General features: G+C 44.8%; 3 protein-coding genes across 9 annotated transcripts in view; all 3 read left to right on the top strand.

Moving 5' to 3' along the window:
• LOC124467334 overlaps window positions 1-16,670 on the top strand; it is a 35,384-nt gene extending 18,714 nt beyond the window's left edge. For 3 of the 5 annotated variants that reach the window (XM_047019595.1, XM_047019598.1, XM_047019594.1), the window contains exons 36-66: window positions 521-660; window positions 1,016-1,138; window positions 1,223-1,274; window positions 1,357-1,422; window positions 1,569-1,705; window positions 1,805-1,930; window positions 2,887-3,493; window positions 3,586-3,710; window positions 3,906-4,016; window positions 4,351-4,408; window positions 4,563-4,757; window positions 4,859-5,365; window positions 5,454-5,531; window positions 5,627-5,760; window positions 5,900-6,028; window positions 6,283-6,340; window positions 7,225-7,305; window positions 8,369-8,776; window positions 9,405-9,485; window positions 9,816-9,881; window positions 9,970-10,044; window positions 10,167-10,235; window positions 11,511-11,644; window positions 11,740-11,868; window positions 11,956-12,013; window positions 12,294-12,374; window positions 12,662-12,709; window positions 13,426-14,989; window positions 15,383-15,431; window positions 15,644-15,691; window positions 16,249-16,670. In XM_047019595.1, coding sequence (XP_046875551.1) covers window positions 521-660; window positions 1,016-1,138; window positions 1,223-1,274; window positions 1,357-1,422; window positions 1,569-1,705; window positions 1,805-1,930; window positions 2,887-3,493; window positions 3,586-3,710; window positions 3,906-4,016; window positions 4,351-4,408; window positions 4,563-4,757; window positions 4,859-5,365; window positions 5,454-5,531; window positions 5,627-5,760; window positions 5,900-6,028; window positions 6,283-6,340; window positions 7,225-7,305; window positions 8,369-8,776; window positions 9,405-9,485; window positions 9,816-9,881; window positions 9,970-10,044; window positions 10,167-10,235; window positions 11,511-11,644; window positions 11,740-11,868; window positions 11,956-12,013; window positions 12,294-12,374; window positions 12,662-12,709; window positions 13,426-14,989; window positions 15,383-15,431; window positions 15,644-15,691; window positions 16,249-16,260 — 5,549 coding nt within the window. In that variant the 3' untranslated portion in view covers window positions 16,261-16,670. The remainder of the gene's footprint in view (window positions 1-520; window positions 661-1,015; window positions 1,139-1,222; window positions 1,275-1,356; window positions 1,423-1,568; window positions 1,706-1,804; window positions 1,931-2,886; window positions 3,494-3,585; window positions 3,711-3,905; window positions 4,017-4,350; window positions 4,409-4,562; window positions 4,758-4,858; window positions 5,366-5,453; window positions 5,532-5,626; window positions 5,761-5,899; window positions 6,029-6,282; window positions 6,341-7,224; window positions 7,306-8,368; window positions 8,777-9,404; window positions 9,486-9,815; window positions 9,882-9,969; window positions 10,045-10,166; window positions 10,236-11,510; window positions 11,645-11,739; window positions 11,869-11,955; window positions 12,014-12,293; window positions 12,375-12,661; window positions 12,710-13,425; window positions 14,990-15,382; window positions 15,432-15,643; window positions 15,692-16,248) is intronic. The other 2 variants (XM_047019597.1, XM_047019596.1) reach the window with 2 other exon arrangements.
• Window positions 16,671-16,838: 168 nt separating this feature from the next.
• LOC124467043 lies at window positions 16,839-23,925 on the top strand. 3 transcript variants are annotated; one of them, XM_047019119.1, is made up of 12 exons: window positions 16,839-17,255; window positions 17,902-17,988; window positions 18,086-18,163; window positions 18,724-18,860; window positions 18,955-19,077; window positions 19,191-19,248; window positions 19,341-19,634; window positions 19,724-19,863; window positions 19,971-20,087; window positions 20,285-20,342; window positions 21,600-21,677; window positions 21,777-23,925. In XM_047019119.1, the coding sequence occupies exons 2-12, from the start codon at window positions 17,958-17,960 to the stop codon at window positions 22,916-22,918; spliced, it is 2,256 nt and encodes a 751-aa protein (XP_046875075.1). In that variant the 5' UTR covers window positions 16,839-17,255; window positions 17,902-17,957; the 3' UTR covers window positions 22,919-23,925. The 3 variants fall into 3 exon arrangements, with proteins under 3 accessions (XP_046875075.1, XP_046875076.1, XP_046875074.1); XM_047019120.1 differs by having other exon boundaries at window positions 17,899-17,988; XM_047019118.1 differs by having other exon boundaries at window positions 16,839-17,988.
• A 1,011-nt stretch (window positions 23,926-24,936) lies between these two features.
• Window positions 24,937-25,798, top strand: LOC124467429 (transmembrane protein 249-like). The gene is made up of 4 exons (XM_047019711.1): window positions 24,937-24,990; window positions 25,091-25,283; window positions 25,473-25,558; window positions 25,664-25,798. Exons 1-4 carry the CDS (start codon window positions 24,937-24,939, stop codon window positions 25,796-25,798), a joined length of 468 nt encoding a protein of 155 aa, XP_046875667.1.
• The last annotated feature ends 479 nt before the right edge of the window (window positions 25,799-26,277 follow it).

Genomic DNA, 26,277 nt, shown 5'->3' with positions numbered 1-26,277 from the left:
TATGATGTTCTGCCATTGGCGCAATACTTGATGGTCACAGATGCATTATGCATTCTCACACAGTTGGTTTCTTGTCCTGGGGGATTCAGATTACAGGTACTTTTTTTGCATAGACAATTCTCCCAATTTTAGGCCTGCTCTGACCCTGACCTACCAGCTGTACCAGGTTTCTGGGCATAGTCCTATAAATATGCCTCATGAGTTATAGCTGGGCCTTCCTGTTTTCTATGGAAAGGAAGCAGACAAACATAGTCTTCTCCCACACTCAGCCCTTAATTATCCAGAGCTTCACACTTTGGGCTTAATATCTTCTACGTTTTAGTGGTAATAATAATCAAGTCAACAGCTTTGCATATGATGTCCAGTATTACAGCATATACTGAAAAGAGGTGATTAAGAGTTTCATTTTCAATCCTATCAATCCATAATCATTACCCATCTTCATAATTACAACAGTGTGATTTTCTTTTTTCTTCCCCATAACACTACTTTCTCATGCTTTCACTCTTCTGTCTCTCAGGTCTGAAAACGGTCACAGAGACTCAGTCACCAGACCAACCGAGTCAGAACCACTTCTGTTGTGATAGCTGTTCTAAGAAGTTCCCCACGGAGTCCTATATTCCCCACCTCATCTCTGCCCACCATCGCTACAACTACATAGTGAGTGTTAGGATGCTGATTCTGAGGCTGGATTCTGAAAGACATTGGACAGGTTAGGGTTAGGGTTAAGGCTATTGCACATTGAGTCTGAAATTTGTGTCCGAAATGTTGGCACGTAAAAAAAACTAAATAAGACCTCACGTTTTGTCAATCGCGCTTACACACTGCCTCCGAAACTTTTTTCTGTAAAAAAAAAGTTCGGATTGGGTTCAATTTCCTGCGTTTTTCGCATCCTTAGCCAGCATTTTTATGTTTTCTTTTGGCAATTCAGAGCCACCGAAGGTAAAGGCTGACGATGGCGAAAAAACGCATACCTAACCCCTCAGCCACCTGACTCCCGTTCTGTGTGTTTTAGAAACGGGAGCATCCTCAGCTGATTCACGATTGGCCGGAGAACGTGGAACCCACAAGTCGAATTAGAAGTCTGTGTCAACTGGCCACAGAGCTGGAGCACAAAGAGGGGTGGGGGAGACTGCAGGTAGATCATGATGAACACCTCTTCAAAAGAATATGACAAGCTGAAATACATACCCGCTCATTCCATTTCTGTCTGCATGTGAAGGTGAAGACACAACCTGCAGTGCAGTCTTCTACAATCACCACGAGTAATGAAGGTTGGATGCACGCACTCACACGTGCATGATTTTTTTAGGCATCAGTTTGTGTGCGTGTGTAACCTTTTTTTAAACTTTCCAGACACCACCAGGATCTCTGACGCTTTGTGGAAGTTCACCCAAAGACCCGACAGAGAGCCTGTCATAGGTGAGTTGTCTCTGGCCCTTTATTCATAGCTTACACTGTTCATTGGAGGGAAAGGGGTCCTTGTTGCCCTCATCCAGACACCTGTGTGTATCTCTTAACTTTCTCTTCCTTTTTTCTCTTTTCACTTCCCTTTCTGTGTCTCTCAGGGTTGAGTATGCTGACTGAGTTTCGTTTGGCAAACACAACAAGGCCTTATTTCCTGTGTAGCTGCTGTTCTACCAGGATGCTGATTTCAGCTTGCACCGACCACATAGTATCCCCTCATCACCGCTACAATTACTTAGTAAGTTTTATACACACACATACACACACACACACACACCACACCACACACACCACACACAGATCAGTTCATCATGTTTGTATTATCCTGTTGAAATAGAAACAGATGCACCCGGACCTAACTCTTGATTGGCCAAAGGATCAGGTGTTGACTAAGTCTCTCCATGGGGACCTGAGGAAGACAGCTGCGGAGCTGGAACGACGAGAGGGCTGTGGAACAGTCAAGGTGATGCGTCATTAATAACGACCTCATCACAATGTCCCACACGCAGGGTGCCCTGCCAGCTCGTCGTCAGCGTCCAGTGTGTCGTGTGAAATCTGACTTATAAGACCAAAAGACCTGCAAATGCTTTTATTGAAGTTTCACATTTGTCGTTTTGTAATTTCAGAAGGTTTTAAGAAAACAAACAAGCGCTCTTTTGAATAAAATGTGACTGTTTTTATTTAAGCTGGAAGCGAGTTACAATTGAGGCAAAGCAAGCATGAGCAAGCAAGCAGGAGCAATGTCCGTTCAGTGGGGATCATGTTTACCAAAACAGTTCCCTCCCCTCCTCGGGTTTCTTAGAATCAAGTTAAAAATTAGCCCCCCCGCTGCCCTTTTCTGACCCCCGCCTCTCCGCTCTTTAAAAAGAGAACATGAGAACGTGCTCACTGATCTATTTCAGGGAAATAATATTTATAGTGTTTGTTTTCTCGTCTCACTTGTTTTGTTATGCCACAACTAGACCTCTCATTTTACTGTTTGTTGTAAAGGAGACAATTTTACACGTTTTAGTTAGAATTATTAACTCTGGGATTAATCAAATGGATCAATCAATTCACCACATTCAACACCAACATTCAACAATAGCAAGCTTGCTTATCCGCCCATCCTCGCCACTCTGATAAACAAGCTAGATTGGCTCACCTCACCCTACCTAGACTTTGACTCTAAATTTACATTTCATGGGGGTGTATTTTCGCTCCCTTCTCTCTGAGAGAGCCAAAGAGAGAACGGAGGTCAACTCATGCATAGTCCCAAAGAGACCTTCTAACACATGTAGGATGAATCAATAGGGGATCATTGAACACTAATCACCACCAATTTGTACCCATGTACCCCCCACCACAGTGTTAACATACTTAATAAATCCCAATAAATCGGATCCTTATGTGTCAATGTTGTTCTGCGTTTTGATCAAGGTGATGGAGAGACGGGCTGCGGTGTGTGGTCCCTTGGAGTCACAGCCATGCTGCAGCATCGCAGAGTCCTCACACATCGCCGATACTTCAACTACAGACTCGCCAGACACTGCAGCTAACCCAGACCCAGTGGTTGCAGCTAACCCAGACACAGTGGTTGCAGCTAACCCAGACCCAGTGGTTGCAGCTAACCCAGACCCAGTGGTTGCAGCTAACCCAGACCCAGTGGTTGCAGCTAACCCAGACCCAGTGGTTGCAGCTAACCCAGACACAGTGGTTGCAGCTAACCCAGACACAGTGGTTGCAGCTAACCCAGACCCAGTGGTTGCAGCTAACCCAGACCCAGTGGTTGCAGCTAACCCAGACACAGTGGTTGCAGCTAACCCAGACACAGTGGTTGCAGATAACCCAGACCCTGCAGCCACCATGGCCACCTCTGATCATCCAGCCGCAGACCCCCCGGATAATTTAATGCCTGAAACCCAACCCGTGTTCTCTGACGCTGTAGCCGTCTCCAAGTCAGCAAGGCTAAAGACTCGGGGCAAACACAGCCGTCGCCGTAAAGCCCCAGAGAACAGAACTCCTCGCAGGAGTTCACATGTTGTTGGTAAGTAGGGCCTGTTTTTAAAACCATGTAACAATGGCCACTGTATCCTCTGCGATTGCGTTTTCACATACGTTTGTGGTTGTGTTCTGTAGGAATTGACTTCGTGGTTGCAGTCTCGTACAGGAAGAAGACGTGCTTCTTCTGTCAACTGTGCTCCATTAGGATGAACGACAGCACCGGTCACATGACTAACTTCAGGCACCAATACAACTATCTGGTATGTCTGTGTGCTTGGCCACCATTAGTGGTTTTCTTCTCAACAAGAGAGCGCAATGTGGAAGTTTTTCTCCACCCATTGAATTCCCATATGTGTAACCAGGATATAAAAGGTTACAATATCAAAATATGTAGCTATTTGTAAATCAACAGAGTAACTTTAATGGGTTCTTGAATTGTGTGTGTGTGTGTTTAGAGGTGGCGGTATCCTGGCTGGACTGCACACCCAACCAAGTTGGAGAAGAAGCTGATCAAGATGGCCTCTTACTTGGCGAAGGCTGACAGAGATGCAGGCCTGGTTATGCAGGTGAATACCCAGTAGACACTAGTAAAGTCACTTTGAACACAGAGTGCATTGTGGGCCGTGTACACCGGGGCCCAATCTGCAGAATTTTCAAGGTCTCGCGTCTTAAGTAATAAGGAGTTGGTCGAAGAGGAAGATTGATCTTTTCCTGCACACACTGGGAACTCCCTGTCCCTTGATTGGATGAGATTTAAACCATCAAGGTCACGGACGGCTGTTTTTCTCTCTTAATTGCTCAATCCACATTCTTCTGGCTCTTTGATCCATTACAAACAGATACGAGTGTCCGACTACCTGCTGGTCCTCACTTTGTCTCTCTCTCTTTCTCCCGATTTAGAAAGTGCGGGTCAACGGCGATGAGTTCAAACGGCTGGTGTCTGCTCCAGAGCTGGAAGGTAAGCCTGGGTGGCCATATGGTCGTCAGAGTTAGCCAGAATTCCACCACAGGTCGGTAGTGTTTTATACATAGTTAGGATATCATAGGGCGTGGGTATTAGAAACTGTTACCTGATGGACGTGTCGTGTTAGCCATGGTCTTGTTTCTCTCAGCCCTAAGGACACTGAAAGCCATCACCAGGAGCCGTGAGCAGCCTGGGAAGACACCGGACCTGAGACGGACTCTTTCGACCAATCCAGACAGAGCACACGGTGACCAGGGACCAATCCCTGCGGTGTCCTCTCCCTCTGGTGTGTGTGACTCAGAGAGAGAGGATGAGAACAGAAGGCTGCTGGTTCAAATCCCAGGTGAGTTGAGGCAGTACTCAAACGGTTTCAGTGAAGATCGTCCTGTTCGTATCCCGCCGCTAACTTCGCTCTCTATCTCTCCCTTTCTCTCTGTCTTTCAGTCTGTCTCTCTTTCTCAAAGATTTTGGTAACAGACCAGGAACCTCTTCCTTGTCCTCCCCTCACCTCCCCCCTCCCTGTCTTCCCCACTGCGAGAGTAGTTGCCCCTGCTCCTTCATCATCTGTTTCCCTGTCTACATCAGATACACTGCCCTCTGTCCTTCCACTAGCCTCCGCCCTCCTCCCTTCCTGCATCACCCCCCCTCAGTCCACGCTGCAGCCGTGTCCAGATTCTGTAGCAGCTGGCCTGGGACATGGTGACTCAAGCGCAGCCTCGCAAACACCAGGGCAACCGTTGGAAACCCCTCTAAGCCCAGAATGGTGGGAGCGTTCAGATGAATGGGTGCTTCCTGAATGTGCCTCCTCCGAGTGTACCGAACTCCCCCGTCCTGTAGGACAAGGCCACGATCGTCCACGCACACTGACGTCCTATTACGCACACCTCCAGAACAGCACAGCACACCTGCGCAGAGTTCCTTCTGTGCACCTGCTCCCAAACACAGCCATAGGTGAGTGCCTTTATTTGGAATTGCCTGAGTTGAGTCCCAACCTATGGCGTACTGATTTGTGATTGGCCGATGTGTGTGTCACTCACAGGTAAAATAGTTGTTGGCCCCAGCAACCTGTCTAAGTACCTGGTAGTGAAAGCCCTGCACGACAAAGAACCAATCATAGGTCAGTGTGTGGATTATTATTCATCAGTATTTGTTGTAGTAGTAGTAGTAGTAGTAGTAGTGTTTTTTAGTGGAGTTGTGCATGTGTGTCTTCAGGGCTGGACTCAGTGATGGAATGTAGAGGCATATCCCAGGACACGTTCTTCATGTGTGTCAGCTGTGCCGTGACGCTCCCCAGCAGACACATCTGTGAACACATTGTCACCGTGGGACACCAGTACTGCTACATAGTGAGTGACATCATGTGACCACGGCAGTGCCTTTTGTACGTTCCCATTTGGGCCTCCCAATATAAGCTACTGCGTGTGTGTGCGTGTGTGCGTGCGTGTGCGTGCGTGCGTGTGTGTGCGTGTGTGTGTGTGTGTGCAGAGGATGCAGCATCCGGCTTTCCTGGCTTGGGTGGAGAAGGCATGTCAGTTGCCTCTTTTGCCTGACATCATCCGATTAATCGCCTGGGAACTCACCCCTCTGGAGGCCAGTCTAGCTCTAGATGCCCAGGTAATATGGTGTAATTTTTTGATCTAGGTCTCAATCTTCAAAGTTCAAAAACACAGCTCTGGAACAGGGCAGAATCGTGTACAAGCAAGAAGACCATTGAGCAAGATGCTTATTGGTCTTCAAAACGAACCAAAAAAACACGAGCAAGTTCTGGAATGTGGAGCCATGGATCTATTGAGGAATGAATCCAGACGCGTTTTGAGCTGCACTAACTCTTTGTTGTGTTTTGCGATGGTTTGTGTTGTGGTGAGTAGGTGATTCGACTGGACAACGTGTGGTATGAGCGTGTAAAGTCTGCTCCGTTCCATCAAGGTACGTGCAACCCACCCACTCCAATGGGATCATTTCCCCTGGCGTTTTGTTGGGATGCTTGGTGGTATTGTCGTGGTTTCTTGATTACTGGGCAGGGTGGCAGGCGTCTGGATGCTTTCAGAAGAGGTCAAAGGCCCAAGAAGGAGAATCTAGGCCTAAGTTGTATGAGCTACACCGTGAGAACTAGATCAGACCGGACTGCGTGTTAAGGGCTGGGGGGGGGTACTCCTGCTTGGCAGTCCTGAGATTAGGATGTGTGTGTGTATATCAAATAGTGAGGTTGTTAGGGGTAAGAGTTGTATAACAAAGGCTTGCTAGACAGTCAACAAGGCTTCTGAACAGTGAACTAGTGGGGTTCCAGGGGTGAAGCAGCAGGGACCGTTCAAAAATGAGGACATAAGAGCTAAGAATACCCCGTTATATTCCTGGAGTCATGCCTCCAAAAGTTCAGGTCAGGCTGACCCAGCCAGAGAAGGAGAAATTGTAGACGGAGGGCCGGTTAAGTGGCGGCGTGTGTTAAGATTGAGATCAGGGTGAACTGGGGTTTGTGGAGAAAGTAGAACATTACCAGGAGTTCATCAACACTTTAGGAGCCAGGGCATGCGCATGCATGATTGGGATTCCTAAGGACAGGTTGGCCTTGGTCAAACTGTGGGAAAAACATTCTAGAAGGTTTTGAAATAGTATCTGGCAGGGCGGGGTATTGTTCCTCATATCCGTCTATATAATGGGATGTCCGGAGAAATGTGATTGCTTTTTGTATCTTATTACGTGCTGAATAAACCATCAAGCCACCTTGACTTTGAAAGATATTTGAGTTTTTTTCCTTCTGAAAAGCAAACTTCATCCACAACAGTATATAATCGATGTTTTTGTGTGTGCAGCTCTGGACATGCTGCAGATCATCCATGAAGAGCCAAGCCATGGGTCTTTGCACCTACCCCCTGAAATAAGACGCCAGCAGAGTGAGTCCGGGCGCTCACACACACATACACAATTTTAGGATATGTGTAAAATTAATGCGTTTTAAATGTGGTTCATTGATAAGAAACATTCTGTAACAACAACTTATGATGTTTGCAGGAAGGGAAGATAATCAAGTTACGTTTGTAGAGGGTTGTAAAGTCTTAGCAAATGTTGAGGGATTGTTTATAATGGTTTTCTCTACTATCTCTGAGGGTGATGACCCCATAAAGGTCAGGTGACCATTTGGGATGATCATCTCCTGGAGTTTTATGACTTCCTGACATGGAGAGAATCTTATCAGGCATGAGAGTTCTTATCACTGGGGGAAGGAGCTTTGGGGACAGCAGGTTCTGAGGCTGTGTTGTTTCGACTAGGATTGTATCGTTTAAGGAGTGAGACAATGATGGGAAGAGACTGAAAACAGATGCACATCTGTTCTCTAGTCCAGGAGATTATTGTGTAGAAGGATGTAACTGACATTCATACTGATTAACTGTTGTTTGGAATGACCAGATGCTATGAGTCTATTTAAGACATTACATGTAGTCATTTAGTAGACGCTTGCATCCAAAGCGACTTACAAGAAAGAGTTGAAGGAGCATAGATCAATGATCATAAACGAGATAGCCCCGAAGACAATGTGGGTAGCCAAAACGTGAAGCATACATTGTGAAAAGCAAATAAGAGCCAATGGGTAGAACCAGAAGAGCATGTAGTTAAACACGTTTACAACATGATCCACCAAAGTGCCCAGAGTGTACCTGGAGGAAAGCCAACAACAATAATCTAATTCCTAGCGAGTACATGGTATGTGTTAGGATCCTGATCAGTCTGTTGAACAACATTTATGTAACGTGTCCTCCAGTGGATCGATCACCGAGCGCTCTGTTACCTACTTTATGGTCTAGAATAAATCATTTTTATTAATCCGGCATCCTGACTATTTGAGCACACAGTGTCTTCAGATTTTCCACACTAACACACACACACACACACACACACACACACACACAGATATTTCCAAGTTGCGTTCATTTGGGATTCGTGTGGTTCCATTGGCAGGTTGGGAGGCTTATGTGCTAGGAGCAGCACACCTCGGAGATCAGACCCCCAGCCAGTCTGAGAGTGAACACAGCTTCCAGACAGCTGAGAGAGAACACAGCTTCCAGACAGCTGAGAGAGAACACAGCTTCCAGACAGCTGAGAGAGAACACAGCTTCCAGACAGCTGAGAGAGAACACAGCTTCCAGACAGCTGAGAGAGAACACAGCTTCCAGACAGCTGAGAGAGAACCATTGGAACCTCCCCATGATCCAACCCGGTCCGCTCAGAAGTTAGAAAGAGAGGATCCTGCCCAGGATCCACCCCGGTCCAGTCAGAAGTTAGAAAGGGAGGAAGCCGTCCTGCAGCCTGCCACTACCCAGAACCCCCAGAAGGCACAAAGAGCACCGACACCCCCTCACTCACCAGGTGAGACTGAGTGTTGATTAGTGCCTTCTCTTTGAATGACCAGTTTCACCTTACAAGGATGAAATGGTACACATGCCTTTTTATTTACTATTCTTCACTGTCTTTCTTAGACAAGGGTTTAATCAAATCTTTTATATATTTTGTTTATGGAGGGAGTCCTCACAGTAAAGGTGTGATGTTGGTTCTCCTCTATTCATTGATTATAGCTGGTAGCACCTGTTTCCCCTTAATATGAAGCCTTCAATACCCTACTTTCTGTGGATTGAAAAAAGGCCTGAAGGCTCTAATGCCTAACCAAGTCCCCATACTCACGTCTTGACAACTTCAACCCTTTACCCAAAACGAAACGTGACAGCAAATGTTCCCCCCTTAGGTTTCAGTTTTTTCTAAAGTCGTGGTTGGTCGTTTCCTGTGAAGCGTTTTTTTGCACTGTGGTGATTTCCTCTGCGGTGTATCCAACACAGTCATACAAACAACTAGAACTCTGGTTAAAGCTGGAGTGTGATCAGAAAAAGGGTTGGGCCAAATAAGTAGTAGTCAGTCTTATACATGCCAAACACAAAAAAAGGGTTTAGGATGTGTGGATATCACACATTTTTAAAGGTAAACGGTGGGCATCTCTTTCCAGTCTCCATCAAGCAGGAGCTGAACGGCGCTTGTGGAGGAGTTCCAGCCCAACCTGGAGAAACGCCTCTCCCTGAATATCAGGGTAAACTCCTACCACTGTTGCTAACGACAACCCCTGGCTAACACCCGCTACAGAGCATGCGCTAACATTTAATTGCTTAATGTAGCCTCTTGAGCCGTGTAAAGTTTACTAACATCTGCGTGCCCCTCCGCCCTGCGTAGCTTTCACCTTCTTTCAGCTACTTTTTCACTACTTTCTTCCAGTTACCGTCAAACACAAAGGTCATTGCCAATGACTAACTGCGACTCCTCATCTTGTATGCAAGCCTGTGTCCATACAGACGTGCTTGTGGTCAGGCTAGACTTCATGAGCCTGACGTAACCTGACCTTGTTGGTGTGGTTCTCTTCTAGACTGTTTGTATGCAGATCAAGTCCAGTTCTCTCCTGATGTGCAAGAGCTGACTAGCACAGACACTGGTGAGTTAACACTTGGATGCTGCCACGGTAACACACACATTGTGTATCTTTGTCTGTACTAATGTATTTTTGCTTCTCACTCCGTCAGGTGTGTGCGAGGTAGAACTCGAGGAGACCTTCTCAGGGTCCAACCTCGATGGGAAGCGACCGAGCAGAGCAACAGGTGAAACCAAACACGTACAAACTGGACACCTGGTGTACAACGTTAGTAATGAGGAACCGTTGTTTGTCAAAACAGGATGTAAAACAGGATGTAAAACAGGATGATTTGTGTTACTTTGACAGAAAACCCCCAGCGGGCTGCCAAGCACATAAGAGACTACGTACAGAGCAGACGGACCGAAGCTGTGGTTGGTGAGTACTGTTCACAGTTCATCTTAGGGGCAGCTACTTGGTTTACTTCCCTTCTTCAACTCCCACTTGTGGTCTCTGGCTCGAGTTTTTTTTTTCAATTCTAGGTGAAGGTCTCCTTTTGTGTTATGGGAAGGATATGCAGAGGAGTTCTACCGCCTGTACAGATTAGAAGTGGCCTTTCATTGGTTGCTAAAAAAAAATCACAACCTTGAGATTACTGCTCCTTTATTCCCAGAAGATAAGGAAGCGCTTCTAGAAAGTGTCTGTTTCCATTCCACAGCTTTTATCAGTTTAATTTCTGCTAAATAACAGACCCATGCTCCCTCAGAAACTGGTGAAGTGGAAATGCAGGGCCGCACCAACTGGAGACGTACTATATGGTACTTTCACAGCAATTGGGTACTAAGTCAATGAAGTGAATAGCTAAGTACAAGTTCAAGACAAAATCAACAGATTTATTCCATATATGTCAGGTGCAGGTGTCTGATGCACTCAAGTTGAGTATCTCAGAAGATTGGACAATGAATGCAGGAAATCAAGGGAGTTAAATAGTATCACAATATGGGAGGATACGTAACAATTAGAATAGCCTTTCGCAAGCACAGAAAAAAGACACTGCGTGCTAGATACTCCTATTTTCCTTGTTGAAAGTGGCCTCTTCCTCCCTGAGACACCAGCTAGTGTATACAGAAAATCTGCATATCAATTGTTTATTATATTCAGAGTATTCCAAACAGTATAAATGTAATCATAAGATATCGTTAATTGATCAGTGGTCAGTCGAGGACAGACCTCTTCACAACCCAATGCATCCTCTGCATTTAAGAGTTGTTTCTACATGCGAGACTGTCCCATGCTGTGGTCAAGAGGTCATGCCGTGGGCATCTGACAATACGCATATAGATATTGGAATGTGCTCTGTTAAACCTTTGGAAAGAGCAAGATGTAGAAATAGTACAACAATCAGTTACGACTGTTATCACCTGTGTGCCATTTCCAAGGTGGGTCATTAGGGAAGTTTGTGCTGTTTAAGGACATGTTTTGTGGTCACTATATTTGTACATTCCATCGTTTATATACAGGATACCTGTGAAACATGTTCCTCACTCATGCTGACCACTCTGTCGTGGGGAAGTCACATGATCCGAGCTTGTGCTAATAAACTAATTCAACTCTCTTCATTGTCGGGCATCTTTCCGGCCTCCTGACATATTTCATCCCCGGAAATGTTATCCTTTCGACCCACTGACCAGACGTGTGTGTGTGTGTGTCCAGGTCTCTGTGCTGTGATAGAATGCCTCAGTGAGGGCCAGGAGCCGTTCTACCTGTGTGTGTCGTGCAAGAGCAGACTTAACCGTGACCTCATCATCAACCATGTCCTGAAGTACAGACATCGGCAGATGTACCTGGTGAGTGCGTACGGCGTACGCACACCCGCACGCTTCATTTCCTCCTCACTCACAAAACCCTCATCGTGAGTAACCCCCACCGCACCTCTCTTCAGACTCTGAGATACCCATGGCACTTCAAGGGGCTGTTGGCGGGCCGGGGCCCAGCAGAGCAGTCCATGCTGCTGATGCAGGTGGCCAAGGAGGTGGAGGAGGAGAACCACGATGAACCTGGAACGCTCCAGGTAAGAAGAGACTTGTGGGAGTGTTGTGTAGTGTTACCTGGATGAGCTGTACATTCAAGCTCTCTTTATGTTCTGTTTGATTTTCAGAAAGTACACCTGGACCCTGCAGACTTCAAAGAGATCAGACTGATGCTCTTCGAAAAAGGTGCGCTTGTAAATATTTTAATTGGCAGGCGAACCAATATCAGGAGAACAATACTTAACCTCGACTCTTGTTCTAAAAATCAGAAAGGGTTTTTTCGCCATGAAAGTTTGCACAGACAAGGAATTTACATATAGGAATCTTAACTTAAATATGTGTTCTAACTATACTAAAGGTACAAGTCTAACTAATACTAATAACAAATATAAAATAAAATATAAAGTAGCCAAATAATTTACAATATAAAAAATACACATTCTCCCTCCTTTGCACCCCTCCACAGCTGTGACCAGACTGCAGGAGATCTGCAGGCAGAAGAACCAAACACAACTCCTGACCCGTGTGATCGAGAAACCAGAGCCTGGTACGATTGCGACCATTAGTTCTAGGTAGCAGGATGTACAGTATTGTGTATGTGGTCTTTGTAGATCATTTCAGAGTAAGGGCGGCATCCCAACATTAACTTTAAAACAGGCTTATGGGCAAGTGAAAAATGGGAACCAGTACATGCTAATAGGAGCCCTTCTAAGGTCACAGTCATGTGACTAGCCATGTTTTCAAAGCACAAGCCACAGATGAGTACATTTCTGACAGTGCATTCCAGACTATTTCTGATTGTTAGAAAAACAGAGTTGATTTTTATGTTCACAGTGTTGGTCAAACAGGAGGTAATGGAAGGTCCGGTGATCTCCCATCATGGTAGGTGCTGGCTGCGATGGACATCTTAAAGAAAGTCATTTTCTATCATGTTCTTTGGTCTCGAAAGGTTTTCTCTTAAGTTTAAACTTCCATTAACATAGAATGTTCTTTGCCCTAAGACAATCATTGCTTTAGTTTCCGCTTGCTGACTAATTGTCTAACCACTTGACTGTTTGACCCTGGTGGTTTTGCCCACACAGCAGGCACAGAGTCTTTAGTTCTCTCTCTTGTGTTGAACATCTGTATTAAGTTATACAACCTGTTTCCTTTTGGCTTCCTTTCTCTCCTTGCACATTGCGGAGTTCCTCTTTTTGTTGAACTATTGGTCACGTAACTGTCTGGAACAACTGTTTAAAAGAGTGCTCAGAGAAGGTCATGTCAGAGCCATTTTCATCCAGACACCGTTATGGTACCGTTTTAGAACGGCTCTTTCTTGCTGCGAGAAGAAACGGATAAAGACAAGTTATTCTGACCTCAGACCTTTTATTCACAAAAATTCCACCTCCTTGGCTATGAAACAACTATGCACTGTCTTCAGAGACACTCGCCAGTTTAACTTGGTGTGTCTGTTTTTGTTTTCTCTCCTGCTCAGAATAGCTTTGTAAAGAAGATGTCTGACCCAGTAATAGTCTGTTGTTTTAATGATGAGGATAGCTTGGTCTCCTTCTAATAAGTGATGTGGTACTTGAATGACATATCTGTGTGTTCCTCTACAGAGGTCAGACAGAAAGGAAAGAGGTGTTCTGAAGACTCTAGGGTCACGGCTCTGGAAAGGAAAAGGCTGAAGGTGTCAGACACAGAGTCTGCTGTGAAGGGCAATGTTCCTGACACGGTCCCCTGCAGAGATGCCTTAGCGTTCCCCCAACCTATCCAGGGAAAATCCACCTGCAGATCCTCCCACACCCCCCTGAACTCTTCACACAAACCCACCAAGACAGACACACAAATCAAGTCCCATACAACCGTCTCCATCAGGGAAAGTGAATCAAACATCGTCCCATTCACCGACCATCCAAATCCCAGAGACATTACAACAGTTTTATCCATGGATAAAAGCTCCCATGAGCCGATGGAGAAGGGTTCAACTGCCCCAGCGACAACAGGGCTCTCTAGTAATGATCCCTGCATAGACTCTGACACCTCACACAAAGCCTGCTACAAGCTGCCCCTAAAATGGTTGAGAAAGCAATCACACACAGATGCCATAAAAGGTAAACATTCTCAAATACCAAATGCCCAGGGTCAACATCACTCACATTCTGACATGGCTATAGGCTCACAGAAAAATGCACACAAACACTCTCCCAGTTCACCTAAGAGACTGCAACATGAGCAAGCCATTGAACGACTTTTAACATCCTCAGAACTTCCAAGTGACTCGACCAGCAAAACCTTCGGACACCCATTTGGCCACTCCAGCAACCCAACCACTTCTGTGACGATAAACGCCTCCCAGACGACCCACCTCCAAGATCTCCCCTTGGGGAAATCAAATCAGGCCACCTTAAACCTAGCTAGATCCGCCTCGTGTCCTGACTCTACCACAGTCCCGACTTCTCCTGATAGCCTCATAAAACAGTATTCCAAGGAAGACTGCCAGAAATTTGTAGATTTAGTTCTGTCCTTAAGGAAGAATGGTATCATACCCCAGGCTACCACCTCAGCCAGCCCAAATAACTACGTGGAAGTTGGGAGTAGGGAAAGTAAGACAAAGAATATGCAGCTGGAACCACAACCAAGAGGTACACTTGGCGCTGAAATTATTGACAGAGAGACAATGGGTCAGCGTGTCTACACAATGCCGGATCATCCCATGCTTGCAGAAAACATGTCAGATCATGTAGACCTGTGGAACTATGAGGACAGAGTGTTTCCTCCCAACCCCCCAAATCTCAGTAACTCCAAACCCTGTTATGACCAACCGTTGATTAGCTACGCTGATGCTAGCTACCGTGGGATTGCCAGTGTTGTCCCCTTGATCGCTGACCACAACCCTCCAACACATCCAGAGCTCATGGAAACACAGCCGATGGAGGGCCACCTCGTATCACCCTACCCTGGACTTCTCTCCCCTATGAGTGTTTTCCATGGTGGGCACTATTCTGGTGTAGTCTCCCCCAGAGGAGGCTATCGTGAGCAGGGTTCTTTTGAGACGGGAGGAGGCTCCACGTTGAGTTACGGTGGCAGCTTCTACCCACCGTTATCGGCACCAGTGGCACGAGAGCTGAGAGATGTCACCACCAACAGGACTGGCTCGGAGTCTGACACAGATGCATACAGGTACTGGTGGAGAGAGTGCTCTAGAATCGAAGCTAACTAACTAACTCACGTATGGAGATGGTGGAAATTATGCAACATAGTGGTTAACCAATGACACCTCTTCTGAACCCTCCGCCAAAGCTAACATTCCTCCCACTGCCAGCATTGACGCTGTCCTAAGTAATATTGCTAAGTTCCCTCCCAATATCACCAATGCTTTTGGTATCTCTTCTATGGGAACTATTGTTACAGATGAGGCTTCTTTACCATATCACACCAAAAACACTGCTAGACTAATACCATCTCCTTACTCACCTTCACAGTGACTAAATGTTGTTTTTAAAATGGACGTTTTAAAAATAAGTTCATTATTTCCCAGCGTTGTGGCCTCACACTTTGTGATTGTGTCCACAGGACGTCGGCTGTGACCTCGGGGATGAGCTCTGAAGTGGTTTGCTCCAGTGTAAGTGTGATGAAAATGATGCACTATTGTTTTATACTCAGACACACAGAAGGTATAGGTGGCGTTCACGTAACCCCATCATTAGTTCCACACCAAGGATAATACTTAGACATATTTAAGGGAAATGGCTTCATGCATGGTGCTTAAAGAATTATGCTGAATAATTTAAATTTGGGCTTAAAACAATTTAATTGTATAAATATTTCCCCCAGGATCCAGATAAATTACTGAATTTTTGGACAAACTTAACTTATGCAAGGGTAAGTGTGTAAACCTGTGTAACTTAATCCAATACATGTTTTGTGAAAGTTCATGAAAAGGTTACTACTTTTGCACATTTATCACCAACAACGTAAAACAGACCAACTGCATCTCATGTGAAGAGGCAGCAAAAGTGGTCCCACAATTTTCACATGATCAGAAATCAGCAAAAGGTGTCCTTTTAAATTATTCTGTACAGTATATACAACTACAACGGTGGTCAAGTTTAGACTCCCTGAGTGCTTGACTAATGTGATATGAAAAATACTGTTCCAGGTTTATTATATGGCTGTGATTTTTCCTCTTGCACCGGGCAGGTTATGGAATGTTTCTCTTATAAAGATGGGCTCTGACACTTGGGATTTCTGACTGTTATCTCATTCTTTTCTGACTACATCATTTTCTCTATTCAGCCTGCTGGTGTAAATGACAATAGCTCTGCATGCATTTTTTATTCCAGGACTGATATGTGGTCGTCTCTTTCTTCACAGTGTTTTCTTATCATGTGTGTAAGTTTCTGTAATCGTGTGCTTATTCCACTTGTGGTTTGTTCCAGAAGAGACACTGACTGCAGCCAGCTGGACTACCTCAACCCCGGCGACCTTCTTTAGGGAAAGAAGCACCAAGCACATATGAAACTACTATCGCAAAACAAGAGTATTGAAATGTAAACGTTTAGTTGGACTCAGCACATGCTCCATTTCACCACAAATAGTGTGTTAATAGCAGTTATATTGTTAACTATGAAACTGAATGGTTGATGATAAAAGGGCCACTTTTTTACTTTTGTACTTTTCTTTGGGAAGAAGCCATGCGTTTTTATCACAACGTTATCAGGTATTGTTAAAATGTTATGAAAAACGTTGAATGGAAAATGTGTTGGGGGTTAATCATTTGACTGTTATTCGTTGAATGAAAACTATTGTTTTTGTATCTACAATAAAGAAATGTGTCCTTAAAGACCTGTTTAAACTGTGAGAATGTGCCTCCACGTTGCCTTCTTCCAAGGACATAAGCTGCACTTTGATTCATGTCAACAACAAAAAAAGTTTGCAGCGTGGTACTCAATGGTACAGAAGGCCCACAGAATAGGATGTAACGGGAGACAGCGCAATTGGCATTCTTGGAAAAGTAAGGACCTTAATCCCAGAGCACAGTACGTAGCCTATACTACATACCAATAAGGTTTCACATTTCTGATAAACTGATGCCGTGATTACACATAAACTGACTGCTGAAGGCCCGCTGATGAAATAATCAAATCCAGACCTAACGGCGGCTACCCCCGTGTGAAGATTCACACGTCTGGGTGAGTGCAGCTGTTGTCGACTGAAGTGGGAGTGAAACTTACTTCCTTGAGACAAAATATCGACAATCAAGCCACCTACCAGCCATTTTGATAGCGTATCGAAGTGGTGTGGTTTATTTTTTCCCCGCCTGCCACTGCCCCAAACTGCAAACCTGTTGAATATTCTAACCACTTTGAGTCTGACTTTCATGACGGTACGAGCTACTGCTACTAGTACTTCTGGTCCCGAGTGGAGTCAATTGTTGAGCCCGGGGGTATGTAGCTATTTGCATTGACTTCAATATGATACTGCTGTATGAATAAGACTTGGGTGTCTGATACGTTTATTTGAATGTAGCTCAGATAGTCTAGTAAAACGCAAAACTTTATAAATGAGCATTACTTTGACATCAAACGCTGTAGACTTTGCTACGAAACGTGGTACATAATAACTAGTGCTACTAGCTAGCTAGCCAAGTTTACGTTGTGTCAGTACTAGCGTTGGGAAAAACTTGGAATCTGTTTTGGGGGAAGGACGGGTTGGTTTAGGAGCAGAATGTGTGGGAACTAACAACAGAGAAGAGGTTGGGTTGTTCTTTAAAAAGGAACACTTGGGAAACGATTTCATGTTCCGTTGAGTGTTGTTAGAGCTACCAACGCTATAGCTAGACTACGGTATTTCGCGAAAGGAATGTTTTCTCATGTTATTTGCGCCACCTGGATCTCCACTGCCATGTGAATCTGACTGTCTCCTCTACGAATTACATGGTAGGCTTGCTTGAAGATGATCAAGGTTTAGCTACTAGCTACTGAACACCAAGTCTGTGCCCGAAACTTTTGCTGCTACCTTTCTTAAGTCACTGCAGTATGTGAGTCTTGATGCTGTCTGAACTAATCTTTAATTTGATTTATTTAAAGCAGTCTTTCAGTCCCCATTTCTTTGAAAATTCTTAGTAGCAGTAGCAGGTAGTAACATCATGAACATGCAGCCTGAGGGAACCAAAAGTGGTATGTCAATATCACCTCACATGTTTCTTCCTATGTTTTGAAATAGTGCATTTATGTTTTCTTGTCCGTTTAAAACATCTGTTATTTGTGACTGTAGGGGTGTGTGGTCAAAGCCTACTGTTTCAGTCTCTGAAGATATATTTGAACAAGAAGAACAGATTGCAGCCCATAATCGGTCAGTAGAAAGAATGTCTTTGATATTTAAGATTTTACCCCAGCCTTCTGCATTATCTGCCCTTATGTTTTCTCAGCTTGGTACTGTTTACAAACACATGAATGTGAATGCTCACTTATCACCTTATTGCAATAACTGACGTTAAAGTTAGCATTAGACAGGGTGCACTGCTGTTTACCAAGGATGTGTGTTGTCAATCCAGGGTGGATTTATTGTAGGCCTGCTATTTATAAGATAAGATATACCTTTATTTGACCCACAATGGGGAAATTCCAGTATATCACAGCAGTAAATTGGACTGAAGAGTGTATATATAGAAATGTAAAATGTTAGTACAAGATATAATATAAAGATAACACTAGTTCATACATCTCTTCCTTCCATAGAAACTGCTCATTCAGGGTTGACCTGTATGACATGTCTGTGTTAAGAATGTGACGTTGGCCTGTCTGACCATTGTTACTCTCTCTCTCTCTCTCTCTCTCTCTCTCTCTCTCTCTCTCTCTCTCTCTCTCTCTCTCTCTCTCTCTCTCTCTCTCTCTCTGTATTTGTGTTTGGAGGTCTGAGCTGTGTAACAGAGTGTGTGAAAGCAGGTGTCAGGGAGGCTCTGTACCTGTGCGAGGTGTGTGTGTGTCGGCTCACTAAAGACGACATTAAGAATCACATCATGGGCAGTCTTCACAGGTATAACTACATTGTAAGTATCTGTCAGACGCGTCATACCTCTCAACACTGCTCGCATGCTATTTTACATGAACATATCACTCATCACATGACTTCTGTGTGAGCAGAGGGCTTATCACCCACGTTTAGTATCTGAGTGGAAAGTGAGTGGTGACCTGGCCAAGCTGGCGAGGCCTCTCATGGAGGTTGCTGAGACGGTGGAAGGAAAAGAGGGCACCGGAGATGTGCAGGTATCTCCTGTGATTGGGGGGGGGCGGGGCTAGTCTCTGCGGAGTGAGTGTTTCCATTTTTAGATGTGTTTTCATGCACCGTTTTGTGTGTGGCGTCTTGGTCATCCCGCTAGGTGATAGAGTTGAATGCAGCAACGTACGAAGAGATGGCGTCCCACAGTGAGAGCCATGGTCTGTGCCAATCAGAGCCATGCTTCTTCTCTTTTGCTGTTTCTCTCCTCCCTTCACCCCCTTATATGATCTTTTATCTTTTCCTCCCCCAGCTCTCACCGTTCTGCAAGCCGTCAAAAATGGTCGTGGTCAGACAGAGCTCCAGAGCCAAATGCACGCTCTCACAGAATATCCCTACATCCAATCTCAGAGGGTCGTTATTCCGCCAAAGAAGGAAACGAGCCCTCCTAAAGTCCTGTCACAGGAGACAGCTGTCCATTTTGACAGTCGCTCCATTCTAATGAACATCTCTGTCAAGTCAGAACCTGACTTGTTGGCTGCCACAGTTCAATCAAAGAACATCAAAGATGATCTCCACGCTTTTACAGGCATCAAACCGTTGATTGGTGAGTCTCAAGCTGCAAAGAACGATATCCAAAACCTGATCGTGGATTGTTTAAACAATACCTCAAGCAGTGTATGTCTATGGCATCAGGTCTGAAATGTGTTGTGGAGTGCAGAAGTGAGAAGGAAGGCCCTCCTCACTGTTTCCTGTGTCAGTGCTGTGATGTGAAGGCCACTAATGATGACATAGTAGATCACCTGACCAACCCTTCCCACCACTTCAACTACATGGTCAGTTTGTTCCTTGTAATGTGCCATCACAACGACACATCATCCAGCACTGAAACATTTGTAGCGAGATTCAAGTATGTGCTGTGTGTGTGTGTGTGTGCTTGTAGATCAAATATCACGCAGAATATTTGGAGGGAATGAAGGCAGGGCCAAATGGCCTCAAACAATATCTCCAATGTGCTGCCAGAAAACTGGAGATAAAGGAAGGGAGGGACAAAGTACAGGTAACACGTGCACACACACACACAGGATCTACAATAATGTAGATCCTATGATGTGACCATGACCATATGGTGGTTCTGGGAGGATATTAGGTCATTGGCCAATCACAGACGCTTCCCTTAACCCCCCCCCCCCCCCCCCAACTCCTTCTCTCCTTCCACCTCCTCATCTCACGTTGAGATGATTTTACATTCCCCAGGTGATGAGATTGCCATCCTCCCTGGGTAGCCAGATGGCTGTGAACAGCTACCAGTGGTGTAAGTTCCCTAGTCTCATTTATCTTTCTTCTTCCTCTTCACTCGTGGGGAAAGTTTAAGAACATGTACGATGTAGCCAATAGTTTGTGGACACTGCTCAGCTTGTTGTGATAGGACTAATGTTGATAGACTTGTATTGATTAATCCTAACTATAAAAAATATGCACTGTGTGACAAAAAAATGTTCTGTGACCCGTCTTGGGGGTAAGGCAGATGTTTTTCTTGTTTAAGATGAAACTTCAGAGAAGGAACAAAAAGAGAGAATGTTTGTACCATAGGCGGAAACCCCTTTACTCTTAGCCCAGTGTGTAATGTATATCTCACAGATGCAGTGTGTCTGTCTGCCTGCAACCCTGCAGCAAGGTAAAGCAAAGGCAGGAAGCACAAGAATGGTCATTTCCCCACAGTATATGTTGCTTACAGACATTTCTCTCTCCCTTCCACACCCAATCACAAGACAGTGTTGTTTTCAATGTCACAATGACCCAGCTGTCTGGTGGGGAACAGAACCTTGGCAGCCCTTTCTGTTTTGCTCTCAATTTTCCCCATTCAGTTCTCCTTATACAGGCCTGGTTTGGCTCTGACCAGGTTGTTGTGATCACACACTAATCCAAATAGACTCAGTCTCGTTGATAACCTCTTAATCTGACCCCATAGATATTAAAACAAGGAAGCGCAGAAAAAAAAAAAATCAGACATGATCACACAAGTAGGCCTACAGATATTGGAAAATATCCTACAAGGTTTTATACTTTAGCATTAATATATCCTCCTGTAGAACTAAGGACTGTTGCCCAAAATCATGAAAAACATCCCACATTTTTAATTGGCTTGATAATGGCAGGTCTAATCAGCCAACATCAGTGCCCAACCTCCCTAATGCTTATTTGGCTGCATGGGCAAGAATTCCCACAAACATACTCAAATCTTGTGGACAGCCTTCCCAGAAGAGTGGTGACAAACTCCATATGAATGCCCATGGTCTTTGAATGAGATGACCAGCAAGCTATACAGTTGTGATGGTCAGGTGTCCACTTCCTTTCGGCCGTTACGGTGCATGTTCCTCTGTTGATTGATATGGGCTGTAGAATTGGATGTTAAGTCTGAGGGATTGTTTTTTCTGTCATTTGATATTGTCTGTTTGAGTCATTCAGCAAACTCATCCCTGGTCCTGGTTCTTTTGAATATGCTCTCTCTCCCGCTCTTTTTCTCTCCATTCCAATTTCTCTGCTTCGTGTGTGTCTCTACGTCTCTCAGGCGTAGAGATGTTGAAGTACGGATATCATGAGGTGACACAGTCAGTCATCAACACAGAAGAAAGGACAGAAATACCAAGTGAGTGGACCTCACGGATTCAAATAATCCAATATACTCAACAACCCAGATGGTGGTCTCTGTCATATATATTTTTGCACTTGTCTTCTGTCACCTTAGAAACGGGTCACAATGCAACAAAGGGCACAGAGCAAAGCGTGTCGCTGAAGCGCCACGCATCCGGGTCGCGGCGTGATTTTGGTAAGGTCACAGGAGTTGAGAAGGCGGGGCCAAAGACCATTCGGGTGAAGTCAAAACGCCGTAAGCAAGTGTTTAAGGTAAGCCTGTCTTTGATGGATGGCCCGCTTGTGCTGGAGAGGACATCCTTCAGTCGAGACAACTCCCCGACTACACTGTCGCCGGACACCTTTGTTGGACCCATCACCTTCCTCCCTGCCCAAACCAAGAACTTCACCTCAGACATGGATTCTGATCCAACACTGCCCTCTAGTGGCCAACCTGGACCCTCATACCTGCACCCAGCTCCACTGAGCCACCCCCACTTCTCTACTAGAGACCAAGACACGAGAAAGTATAGAAAGGCCACTACCAATCAATATGACAGTTACTACAAAAACTCTTGTGCGACTGTGAGCACTGACACTGATGGTTACAGTGTCTATGAAGATGAGGTGGAGAGTTCTGTCGGCACCCCGTACCTGGATGAGAGGCAGGAGAACAACATGTCTGCCTGGGTGCAGGAAGTAGGAAAGGCCTACGGCAGACGCTGTAACATGACAGAGGAGCCAACTGACAGTCAGTTGGATACGGGGGTTGGGTTGATTGTGGAGGTGGTTAGTGGGCAAGGAGACGAGGGGAACACTGACTCTATCCAGTATCACCCCTCCGACCAGTATCACCCCTCCGAGCAGCATCACCCCTCCGACCAGCATCACCTCTCCGACCAGTATCACCCCTCCGACCAGTATCACCCCTCCGACCAGCATCACCTCTCCGACCAGTATCACCCCTCCGACCAGTATCACCCCTCCGACCAGTATCACCTCTCCGACCAGTATCATCCCTCCAACCAGTATCACCCCTCCGACCAGTATCACCCCTCCGACCAGTATCACCCCTCCGACCAGTTTCACCCCTCCGACCAGTATCACCCCTCTGACCAGTTTCACCCCTCCGACCAGTTTCACCCCTCCGACCAGTATCACCCCTCCGACCAGAACCCTCCCTGCGACCAGCATCACCCCTCCGACCAGTATCACCCCTCTAGTGGGTACTACCACTCTACCCAGTATTACCAGTGACGGCCTCCCCAGCAGAACCACACAGCCCCAGGAATACATCCCATCACAGGGCATCACCAGCATGATCACAGGCCTTACTTTAGTACAGACCCAGGGGCTTGGAAACCCAGTCTGGACCTTGGGTATAGTAGGGATGCTCTCAGGAATCTTTGTGAGTTCCTGCAATCAACAGGTCCTTATAACATGTTCTTTTGTTGTGTTTTAACATTAGTTGTGTTGTCATTTAATTTCTTTGACTGACTTCATCAACAGATGATCATCTTTAGTCTGCACATGATATAAAGAGAAGATGCAGAATGATGGATGAACACCTTTTTTTTTTATGTTTACAGATTTACTTTTTCTGAAATATGTTTTGCTTTACACAAAAGGATAATTGGATCCTAAAAGTATTTACGAAAACCAAAATGTGTTTTGTAATTGTTGGAGAAATGTCATGTCAATTCATTCGTTTATCTGTTTACCCGTTTTATCCAAACACATATCCTACCATTAATGTTATTAAATGGCTCGATTTATTTACAAAGTTACGGTTTGTCTAAGATGAATACGGTTTGTGCTGATTCAGACTTCTTGTTTTGAGATTGGCGACTGGATATTTTGAACCACAAGACTTAATTCTTGTTTATTCTGGGGGGAGGGGGTTCTTTTTTGCTTGAAAAGCAGGGAGAAAGTATTTGTACTTTTAAAATAGACAATCTGTTAAAATACTTATGTTAAGCTCCTTGAGACAATCTTTAGGTTTGTTTATTTGTTGATTTCTCGAGCCTCTTTTCTAAACCTACAGCTGTCAGTTTGGGTTTCGTAAAATGAGTTTCCAACGAAAAAATATAGCATATTAATTCAGTACTAGTTCAAATCTGTGTATGTTGTGTGTGCCAAGTCACAGATGGAACCAAGCTGAATTCCACTTGTTATATCAGTTTCCACTCGAAAAAAAATCTAAATCTTTGCCATATCTGATTGCCTCCTGTTTATTTTTGTGCAAATAAATGTTTCTCATAGAATACTAAGCTTTTTCTTGATTTAATATATAGGTCTGTGTTCCAACTTTGCGCTACCTCATGGGTTGAAAGGAAAATAACTGATTAGGCCTCATACATACAAAATGTCCTCCAGTCATTCCTGATTCGCTCAAAGTGAAATTGGTCAAATACACTTGAGGTGCTGGCAGTGGATTGCTGATTGAAAAATCAATGGCATTCTTTTTTAGTCATCTTCATTTTGCAGCTAACGATCCTCACCGTGCAACGGTAAATCGGCAGGGCACAGTACGCCCCCTGCACCGCGGCACCGAGCTAACATTACAGTGTGACGAACCAACACACTCACGGATACCGATCTACAACTCCCCACTTCCCCAATAACCATTCTATCCTTTTAAATTATCTTCTTTTTTTTTTTTTACTGAAAGCTGATTTATATTGCATCGCTCCGCATGTCCCCCATGTAGAGAATCAATTTCGTCTGGAACGTTTTTAGGGAACAAGAATTATCTTGTTACCTTGACAATCATTGTGTACATTTCAGTTTGAATTTTACCAGAGTAAGGGCAGCCATATAGCAGCCCGTAAATTGGATCGATATTTTAAGATGACATTCATGTGTTAAACTCTTAACCATCACAGCTGTGGACTGTTGTTATGGCCTCCATCAAGCTAAATTGAAACAAGTGATATTATCAGTAGTCTTTCAGCGCCATGCCTACAGGGATATTTAGTACATGGGACCATCAGTTCATCGATAATGAGCAAGTTGTCACGGACAGGATTAAGAATAACCCCAGATATCCATTCAAGGAGCAGAAAAACTGTAAGACATCATCCACTTAGACAAATCACATCTGATGTTTGTATTTATACATATGATGGTAGGCTAGTTCTGTTATCGTAGGCCCTAATATGTTTTGTGCTTTCTTAAGTTTCATATTGACCTAATTTCTTGGCTTTGCTTTGACACGTCGTCTTGTAGTGTTTGTTCTTGAATATCTCCATGGGAACATCTGGAAAGGTTCCCTGATGCTGATCGCCTCCATCATTGGAACTGCCACGTACCTGAACATCGATTTTGATGTGAGGGCTATTATTCAAAACACGTTTCACCTGTTTTGTTACTTGACACATGCAGTTACTTTGACTTTAACATGGAAATGGCCTTCTGCTCTTGTTTCAGGACCACAATAAGTATGGAGGTTTCCTTGTGTTCACCTTGTGCCTCTCTCTGTGGCTCCTCAGTTCTGGAGCCTTCCGCAGACGCCTGGTGATTGATCATATGAAAAAGGAGTACCGTTTCTACATACACGAACACTTGCGCCACTGTGGCCCTCTGCATCAAATCTATATCCGGCTAATTTCACAGAAAAGCGGCAAGTTTCTATTCCTCTGAACTGTCACTCAAACCATGATGACACCCTACAGTTAGGCCTACCAATTAATGGTGTTCCTGAACCCTTTGGATTTAAGTTATCTGACAATGTGAATTGTGTTGTTTTCTAGAAGAAATGCCATCCTTTTTCGAGATTATGACCATGACACATACCATTGACTCATTTCAGGACAAGGGCGACGTATGTTCAAGCTGATGCTGAATGGTTACAAGATTGAAGAAAGGGAGCTCAGTGGCTTCTCAGAGAAATATGAAGTAGCCATAGCGATAAACACAAACATCACATTCTACTGTTAACATTTCTAAATCAGGATGACACGAATGTTTGATACAGAACAACTTCTATGTTTCTTTTCACAGTTATTAGAGTGCCAAGGACGCAGGATAGCCAACAAGCTGAACCTTAACTACTTTGACTACGCAGACATCTCGAAACGCCACATAGTTGTTCACCGGCCTAAAGTCAAACTTTCTGAAACATTACCAAAGGTCTAAGGAAACCCCTCTCTACTGTATTCTGATTAGCAAGTGCTAAAACACCTTTTGTCAAAGTTTGGACCTTTCCTTTAGGACAAGTAGCCTACCACGAAAATGTGGATGTAGAGCTTATACAAATAAAAAAAAACGTTGTCACAACATTGTAGCCTACTTTAGTATGTAGATACACATATGAAAAATTCCAGTGTCGTGACAAGGCACTTATCCCGGTCCAGGATTTGCATCCCCTGGCCGCGGGAGCGCGCTTGCACTCAGAGAAGAGGAGTTGAAACTGCTGCCCTTCGAATTCACCTCTTAAATGGAACAAATGGAGGGTCAGATGGCTGAGCGGTTAGGGAGTCGGGCTATTAATCAGAAGGTTGTTGGTTAGATACCCGGCTGTGCCAAATTACGTTGTGTCCTTGGCAAGGCACTTAACCCTACTTGCCTGACCAAAAGAACACAAAAAATAACACACATGATGGCAGGACAGACCC

Source organism: Hypomesus transpacificus, chromosome 4, assembly GCF_021917145.1.
Source record: "Hypomesus transpacificus isolate Combined female chromosome 4, fHypTra1, whole genome shotgun sequence".
In the NCBI taxonomy this organism is placed as follows: domain Eukaryota; kingdom Metazoa; phylum Chordata; class Actinopteri; order Osmeriformes; family Osmeridae; genus Hypomesus; species Hypomesus transpacificus.
This window is presented reverse-complemented; position numbering and strand designations above follow the sequence as displayed.